Source organism: Apium graveolens, chromosome 9, assembly GCF_009905375.1.
Source record: "Apium graveolens cultivar Ventura chromosome 9, ASM990537v1, whole genome shotgun sequence".
Classification (NCBI taxonomy): Eukaryota; Viridiplantae; Streptophyta; class Magnoliopsida; order Apiales; family Apiaceae; genus Apium; species Apium graveolens.
Window position 1 is genome coordinate 48,990,266 of NC_133655.1, and position 9,600 is coordinate 48,999,865.

The 9,600-nt window shown below is 36.4% G+C and overlaps 1 protein-coding gene across 1 annotated transcript; it reads right to left on the minus strand.

The window, feature by feature from the left end:
* Positions 1 to 236: 236 nt before the first annotated feature.
* On the minus strand, positions 237 to 9,368 carry LOC141683415 (clathrin interactor EPSIN 3-like). Its single transcript, XM_074488129.1, has 13 exons — positions 9,224 to 9,368; positions 8,421 to 8,493; positions 8,193 to 8,244; positions 7,095 to 7,174; positions 6,753 to 6,831; positions 6,465 to 6,548; positions 6,218 to 6,363; positions 5,343 to 5,720; positions 4,897 to 4,989; positions 4,576 to 4,817; positions 3,227 to 3,366; positions 1,398 to 2,238; positions 237 to 1,297 (listed from the first exon to the last, which is right to left on the minus strand). The coding sequence occupies exons 2-13, from the start codon at positions 8,453 to 8,455 to the stop codon at positions 756 to 758; spliced, it is 2,712 nt and encodes a 903-aa protein (XP_074344230.1). The 5' UTR covers positions 8,456 to 8,493; positions 9,224 to 9,368; the 3' UTR covers positions 237 to 755.
* Between the last annotated feature and the right edge of the window lie 232 nt (positions 9,369 to 9,600).

Consider the following 9,600-nt stretch of genomic DNA (forward strand, 5'->3'; position numbering starts at 1 on the left):
ATTAAAAATTAAATAAAAATTAGCAAAAAGATATGCCAAATAAAAAAAACCAGTGCCACCGTGACCTGCCCCGAAAACAAGTGAAGGCCTAGCACATCACTGTGTATGGATAATCTGTCCATTATTGCTTGGTGATGAATTAACTATGGAATTGAAAAGGAAAAAAAGTTCAGAGTTCGTAATTATTTTCATATTCCTGAAAAGTTTTTCTAAAATAAACATATGCAAGCTATTCATCAAAGAAAATCAAAAATCATGTTTATCATCACTTCGACAATATGCGAAAGTGGAATGTCATAACTCATAACAAAATACGCTGACGAAACAGAAAAATTGGCAATTCTACTTCGGTCATATAACTTTACAACAGTTGAACACGAGTGCTCCAATCAATCTTCACTCCCAGGGGCTTCGATTGTATATCTTTTAAGCTGTTCCTGAATTCAGAAACTCTTCTTGTTGTGGTTGCCAAAATATACAGCTTCTACGACACAAGGACAATTGAAAAATATATTTGTTTGACGTACATATTACAAATGACACGAAACTATAAAAAAAATATTTTAATGGGATGGATACAACATTATATTGTACAAGCCAAATCATTGGAACAATATAGGTATTTACCAAAATTTTAGTCTTGCTGTGCAAACTGAAGGCAAATCTTTAATGCAGAAAAGCCATAAAACATCCAACCTATTCACGTCAAATGGATCCTAATAAATATTGCCGTGAAGATAAATGTTTGCTCATTCTCATCGGTAGCCACCATTGTGTGGTTGACCATAAACTCCTGGACCCGACATAGAACTATAACCTCCCATGGTTGGTCCCTGGGGAAATCCTGTTGGCTGCTGCTGCATTGCAACTCCCGGTCTCATACCCATGTTCATTCCTCCTCTCATACCCATGTTCATTCCTCCGGCCATGCTCATGTTTATCCCCGCAACCATGCCACCCATAGGCTGATTTACTCCATAACCACCTCCCATGCCCATGCCCATTCCAGTACTAGGATCACGAATCATGCTCATACCTGGACCACCAGCACCAGCCATGCCCAAGCCTGTACCAGGTGCTCCACCAATGCCTACTCGCATACCAGTACCTATCATTGGGTTTGGTGCACCTTGGAGAGCACTTGCACCTGCCCGGCCAATTCCAGAACCAGATCCCATAGCTTTACCCATGTTAATAGTTGACACAACAGGTTTTTGGCTAGGTTTTTCCATCCTTTTCTCTTTCCGATTAATAGCATCAAAATCCACACCAATATCAGCCAATGGATTTGTTTTAGCTGAAAAAAAATATTATACTGATGTTAGAATATCTTTCTAAAAGGGAAGTGACATGTAGAAAAGACACGCAAAGAATTCAATTTTTGTCATTCAACTCACATCCAGATATATTCAAATTAACTAGTCCACGGTTTAAGGTATCAGCCCAAACTGTGGATTTGGTCTCAAACTTGTCATTTGCCGGTTGAGAAATTATAGCAAGAGAATCTGTAGCAGGAGGCGCAAGCACAGAAGTTGTGGCAGTACTCATTCCTGCTTGTTGCATTTGAGAAGTCATCTGTATGCCATACTGTGAATTCATCTGGTTATAGTTTGCAGGTGTGCCACCAAAACTTTGGGGACGCATAGGTTGATGTGCTGGTGCTGGTGCCGGTGCCGTCGATCCAAATAGGTGACCTGGATTCCCATAAATATTAGCTCCAGGTAGGGAAGGTTGACTGGGAGCAGCAAAAGTGGACGTTTGTGGGGTGCCCATTTGAGATGGAAAACTTGTATAGGATGCTGGTTGGCCAACTTGAAATGGAAAAGTTGTCTGCATGGGATGTTGTCCTTGAGCTGGAAATGCTGCAGAAGATGAAGCCTGGCCCATTAGAGGTGGATAGCTTGCCGAAGATGAATATTGATCTTGTTCACCTTGAAAACCTGGACGTGATGGAGGCGGCCCAGCCTGACTAGCAAAACCTGATTGCGAAGTAGGCTGCATCATTTGAGCTGGAAAACCAGAGGAAGGTGGCAGAATATCTGCTAAAATATCAGTGTTTCCGAAACCAAAGTTACCGACAGTTTCTGTATTCTGGGAAGTAGGTTTGGGAGTTTCAGAATTAATATTATTACAATGTTGGAAGGAGGGTGATGGTTCAACAATTAGCGATTGATTTGGGAAATTTTGTACGTAAGATACAGCTCTAAAAGGGCCATCACCAAAAGGATCATCAGGTGTCTGCATGAAGCCAGTAGAATTTCAATTGGAGTTACAAACCCTCTTGTTTTTTTTTGTTTTTTTTGCTATAGCTAGTTGCAACCCTCTTAACAGTCAAAATAAATATGACAATTGTTAGCAGTGGATGGCAAAAGAAAATAATACCATGACATGTACACGTCTACAGAATACATGATCACCTTTCTAAAATACAGAAAAATAATGCACGATTTTTTAAAATACAAAATTATATACATAATAGAGAAGGAATGAGATTATTGTAGCATGGTTCAAATAGAATATACAGTCCTACTCCATTGTAACTGCATGTCAACAGAGAAGGAATGAGATTATTGTAGCATGGTCAATATGAAATATTCAGTAGTGCCATTTTATTGTAGTTGCATGTCAACAATATATCACAACATTTTTTCGCAATTGGATTGGCATATATAGATGGCCAGATCTTAAAATAACTGAAGACTGGACATGTTATCTACTTAAAAGTGCAAAAAGCTATTCATATGCATCAACTATAGTTTGTATACCATGCTAGAAAATTTCAATTACTGAATATGCGTACTAGCCAAAAATATTGGAACCAAATGTAAAATGAAAACATTTCAGAAAGGAAGAGATGTTATAAAAGGTCATTTTTCGTAAAGACAAAATATCTTATCTACTAGAACTATTAGGGTTATGGATCACGATGTTTTAGTAGAACTGAAGACAAAATATCTTATCTACTTTAAATTGCATGATCTCGTCTATAGCGTCAAGCTATTGTTGGTATACAACCACTAGAATTTTCTGGTACCAAGTAACCAGACAAGACGTAGCCCTTGGACAGTTAATATCAGATGCAACATGAATATATATATATATATAAAGATTTGATTAAAGGTCGTGTTTTATTGTTTAAAGAGAAAGCACAGCAGTATTAAAGAACCAGAATAATACCACTAAAAACTCAAATTGGAGTTTTGGAACATAAATACCACGGACCTACCTGATTAGAACCAGAATTAGTGAAGGCATTAGATTCTGTTGTTGCTGTTGCAGGCACAATAGCTAGTGAATTAGAAGAAAATGAATCTGACGTGGAGCCAAAAAAGTCCACATCAGCACTACTTGCATAAGTTGGAGCAGCTGTTCACATTCAACACAAAAACAAAGATTATGCTGTCTATGTATGCAAAAATCTGGGAAAGACGATGTAAGCAGTGGAAGACAATCATTGTTAAGAGGGGTTATGACCAAGTCTGAAATTTTTCTGGTAAGAACCAAGCCTAGGTAGATCAGATCACCAATCACAACTTATTATAGCACAACAGACCGAAGGGTTTCCATTTGGCAGAGTTAATTTATACTGGTATTACTGTTAAATTGGACTTTAAAATTATGGGTGGTAAGTGGTTAATGTGTTATATATGTGAGTTATTCAGCTATTGACTTGATAATTGAACCAAGTCACTGTGTTGTATCATTTCCTTTGATCACTGACAAAAGCCCCCGAGGTCAATTCTAGACATCGCTTGTAGGCAACTTCGTCAACAAAGCAAGAGAAACATCAGTGTCCAATACTAATGATGCAAGAAGAATGAATGGTACGTGTACTAACATTAAAATAGAGTCCACCTAAGGAAATTCTTTTTCTTCATTAATTGTTATCTTTAGGCACATAACATGCCTGACTAATACGTTAAAACTCAGCTTCCACGGACGATTTAAGTTACCATTAAAACAAAGCTCAATGTATGACCTAACATGGTGAAAAAATTCTATAAATTAGCTACTAGGTGCAGAGTATGCTAAAAGACATCCAAATACAACTTCGGATGCATACCTTTAATTACCTTCACAAAATAATAAGTAAACAGTTCAGTACATGGTAACTTTACTTTAGTCACAGATTCTGATACTCAACTATGTAGACATCTTTGTGCATGAGGTTCTAAGACTTAACTACTATGTAGCAGAGTCTGCTAAAAACCATCTGATTACAATATTTGAGAACAGTATAATGTATGATGATCTTTTATTAGGGTTCTGAGACTCAACTACTAGGTGCCAACCAGTATGTTAAGCCATCTTGCTACAATATCTACATCATACTTGATGCAGATACTTTCAATTTATTTTATGATGTTCCATAAATCTTTCTTTTAAACTCTCCTCTGTATCAGTATTACCTTCAGTTATCTTCACAACACAATATATTAGACCCGTTCAGTACATAGCAACTTTAGTCACAGGTTCGTGCATGCATTAGGTAAAAAAATTTTATAACTACTTTATAATAAAAACATATGAATGCAAATAGATTCATCTATATGTCATTATAGTAGATAATATTACCTGAAAAGGTACCGCGTGGATCAAACACATTAAAACCACCATCAAAATCATTGTGATTTGGAGCTGGAGCTGGTGCTGCAGAGGTTGCCGGGGCTGGCGCGGAAGAAGCAGCTGAAACTGGCCCGGCAGAAGTTGCTAGAGCAGGAGCCACAGATGCATTAGAGAAGGTGCTCTCTTGGTCACCAGCATTTTGAGAAGGAGCTGATAATTTAGGAGGAACTGATTTTGAAGTTTCGCCATTTCTTGCACCAAGAGGATAGTAAACCAATTTAGCGTAGAGCACTTTAGAAGTCAACAGAAAAAATAATAAATAAATTCTACCTTACACCATGGGTCGGGCTATCAGCCTCAGCAACAACCTCTTCGTAACTGGGAGGTGCAGCAGGGATCTGATCGGAGCGCCTGTCTGCAACACTGAGAACAGAATAACAATCATTAACAGGGGCATTGCTAAAGAAACAATTGGGTCATTCAAGCATTCTGAAAATATTTTTAAGAATAGGTTTACAAGCACAGCTGTATAGGTAAAAGTAACTTCACTACGCGTATTTTAGACTTTATTTAAGAAGCAATATCAAGGGGCTAAAACCTTTGGTGCAGTTCCTAAAACTATGCTCCACTAGAATCATACATCAGTTGGACTACAAAGGTATTATATTCAAGTCAATACATACTACGAACAAAACAGAAATGGAACCAGGGGAGACGGTAATGGATTTCTGATGTAAATACATCAAAAAATACAATGTAAAGTACATGAAATGTACCTAGAAGAATATTGGCCATCATCCTCATAGGAGTGGTCTCTCCCTCTATCAGAGCTTCTACTTCTCACGCGATAATTGTAGTCATCTCCATTCTGACTTCTTCCGCGAGAACTATTATCCTTGTACCCATCTCGACCATAACGCTCTTCAGACTCTCTACCATAATGATCCCTATCATGGTTACTGGAGTCGCCGTGCTTGTCATATCTGTCATTCTCTCTAGAGCGCCATTCTCTTTCTCTCCCATTCCCATTTGGGTCCTCGTCCCTGCTCCCGTAACTGCCTTCATATCGGTCATCTTCATATCTTTCACCATACCCTCCGCCACTCGTATAAGAACCAGGCTTATACATACCACCAGTTGAAGTGTTGCGATACCTATTCAATTTTATGTGTAGTTAATCAGAAAAATCATTCAGAACTTTGCAAGCAAGAAAATAAAGGCTATTGGCAAGGTAAGGGATAGTAAGGAAATATGCACTAATTTTAAAAAGTGAAGCCGTGTAGAGTGAGGTTATTAGGCACAAAATCTCTAAGGAGATCTATCCAAACATATATTGCTTATAAAGGAAAGTGAGATCAGAATAATTTAAACTTATTATACATAAACATATAGATGGATTATCGTCATCAAGAATTTCGGTCAATACTCATTCTAGTTCGTACAAAAATAGATTATCATCATCAAGAATGTCGATCCATACTCATTCTAGTTCATTTAAAAATGGAGTTCTATGTCAAAATAATATAAATAAAACATGTAAAAAATCTTAGTAGATGCTGATGAAAATTCTCTTTAGAAATCTGAAAACCTTTGAATATGTTTTTAAAATGTGAACATGAAGATAATTAATCAAGAAAATGACCAAACTCACTTTTCCCTGTTGGCAGCAGCCTTCTCACGAACTTCTTGTATTCTTTCTTTATCATTTACGAGTATGACGAGACTTTGAGATTTCTTCCTGACATTGCTCCCTTGATCCCGTCCACTTGAATCAATATATTGGAAATCGGATAATGTCTGACAATAAAAAAATAAATAATAAGCTAGTTGGGAAAACTGATAAACTCTAAGGTAACATATTTACTGAAAGGTCTGAGTTTTAAAGAATCATATTTTACTGAAATCTGATATGCATGCTCCCTGATCTCATCTATGACACGCTCTGTCCCATTGGCAACCAGGTATTCCACGACGGTCAAAGCCTGAAGGAGAACAACAGAATTTTAAAAGTTAGATCTTAAAAAAGATTCTATACAGACCGCCAGCATTACAGTTTAGAATACATTATCAACAAATATTGTGCAACAATACAGGCGAGACTTGGAATCGGGGATGGTAGACATTTAGAGTTAAACATAGTTGGCTACGATTTTAAAATGTATGCAGGAGCAAGCAACACTACAAACCTTGTAGACATGCCGCCAGTTTTTCCCAGTGTCGTTAATACGTTTCCATAGTACCGACATAATCATTTGGTACTCGTGACTACAATAAGAAACATCATAAGTATATTTGAATGGAGAAGAATAATTTTACTCCTAGAACAAGTATGATAGAGAGAGAATAGTTTTTTGTTGAGTGAGCGAAGTGTCACTACAACAAACGTAAATTTGTCCTAACAAATGTAATTACGTATTTAGATTATTTTTTGCTCAAACACTATGTTTTTCTCTTTGTTGATTTTAAATGGCTAGATAAAAAAAACAGAATGGTTTATATAAAAAATCTAGCACATATTTAAAGCTTACTAGTTTCTTGACGCTTGTGCGATATCAGCAAGATGTGATCCATGAGGACCCCAAGGCTCATTACTGGTAGCATCGAGTACCTATATCAGAAAAATAATAGAAACCGGTGGAAGCATGAAAATCAGTCCAACTTCATAAATCACTCCAATCTATCTCTGAGTTCAAAATAACAGACTGACTGCCCAAATGCCCATATATTAACGTCAACAAATCGAGCATTTTGTAGACAAGTTTCTATATAAATTGACAAATGTACCACTTGACGCGGATGATATTATCCAAAACTCATATAGATCACTGCAACCAGCAATTTATGACAACCAATTAATCATTCAAGAAACGGAGGATAAAAGGTCACGGAAGGGATTTACTGTTCTCTATCTGAACTTCCTTACTGGAAAACAAAATCTATTATTCATTGGTACAAGTTCAAACAATGGCTTAATAATTGACAGCATACACCTGATGACAGCTTATCACCAAACAACTTCAAGTTAATAATTATATATATATATATATATTAAAATAACTTAATGCTCTGTTATTGCCCCCACATCACAAAAGTCATATCTGCACTAAAGATGTCAACCACAAACATTTGATTGTGTTTTTTAACAAAAAATCTGGTGGATATTTCGAGAGCAAAATAATTTGATAACTAAAAGTGAAAAACTTGCATTAATACTTCCAGGACCAACCCGATGAAATTTCAAGCATATCAACACTAAATGGAATTACAAAAATGAAACCTCGCCGGTAACGATTATATGCCACATCTATATGCAAAAATTTATGTGCAAGTAGCAACAGGACACAGAAATAGAACAGTCGCATACTGGTACACTTGGATAAAGATTTATCACATTTATAGGAAACTAAATTCCTCGATATCGAGGGCACAACGCTTATAAGCTTACTGAAAATAAGAAGGAAAAGATTAAACAACAATTGCCCATGTAGTTGTAATAGAAAAAACTCATATTGCAGAAGGGTTTGCAAATTGTATCTCCTATTACAAGACGAAGCTGTAGTGCATGCTAAAACATATCATGCTTTTAATAGATGGAATTAGTAGAAAACAAAATAAATAACCCAAACCTTCTGTTCTATTGAAGGAACTTTAAGAACTTTCTTGTTCACCTCTCTTTTACTGCATTCAGGAAATACAACCATTATTAACATGTTAGATTGCTAGCTTCCTAATTCGGAAAAGAGATTATAAGCATGTAACACTGTTATCCAGCAACTCCCTTTTGGCTTAAAATAAAATAGTGATTATAATCACTAATGTAGTTAAGTTAAGATATTGCAGGTTAAATAACTTACAGATCACGAACAGTTTGTCCCAAGGCCTTCTTCATTTGAAGCTTTGATTAAGAGAGCAAATCTTGTCTACCAGCTAAATCACAATGAAAATAGTTGTTAGGTGCACATACAAGGTAACTAAAAATAAGATGATGCGAGGAATAAAGAAAATGCGAAAGGACACTACAAGTAATCGTGGCAGCTGTTACTATCAGAGGATAAGTTCTAGTCAAGAATAGTGGAAGCAAAGAGTTTTGTATTGCTCCAAAATAATTCAACAAAATCAGTATTCTTGTTGACAAGTTTAAGATGAAAAAATATGAGTTGACACCTTTTGTATCAAAATTATATATCACTTAATAGTTAATCTATGTACTACACTATGGAGCAAAATACATATCAATCCTCGTGTGATGTATAGAACTCGGAAATTAAAAGAGTAGTATACTAGTAAGCAAGCTGACTCTTCAAATGAAATTGAAGAAGAGTAATAAAGGTCAATCGATCCAAACCCTAAGATTAGTTTAGAAGAACCAAGCATGATCGAAGTGAATATTTAAAAAAAAGGGTGATTAATTAGACATTAGATTGTGATTCCAGCTGAAAAAATAAAAAATAAAACATAGTGTAATGGGAAGCAGTAGATCTGTAAACAACATAAATAATAGGGGGGGAAGAAACCCAGATCTGAAAATGTATAGATCTCACCCAGATCTGTTGGTAGAATTAATAAGGGTGAGATGAGAATATTATACAAAACAAACAAACATACAAGATACAATGAAAATGATGAAGAAGGGTTTGGGAGGAGAAAGACAGCGCACCATGCACGGAGGAGGAGGAGGAGAAATTAATTTGATTGCCTGCCCGCCTGCCTTTTCTGTTCTCTTCACTATTCTCTTCCGCTTCTATTGCCCCTGTGTCCTTTTTTATACTCCTCTTCCTGTTAAATATTGTTTACATCCATCTATTTATTACTGTTACACCATTACAACTACTACTCGCACATTGCAACTAACAAAAAAGTCTATTTTTACGTGCTTTACCTCCTTTGCCTATTCCATTGCTCCCAACTTATATAAAAGGTGGAAAATAAGTTAAATAATTAAAATAGTTTCAATTTCGTTCATAATCGTACTCCCGTTGATAACTCCCGGTGGCAGGGCTGCTCCTTCGACGCCATGCCGGGATCCTTCGCCGC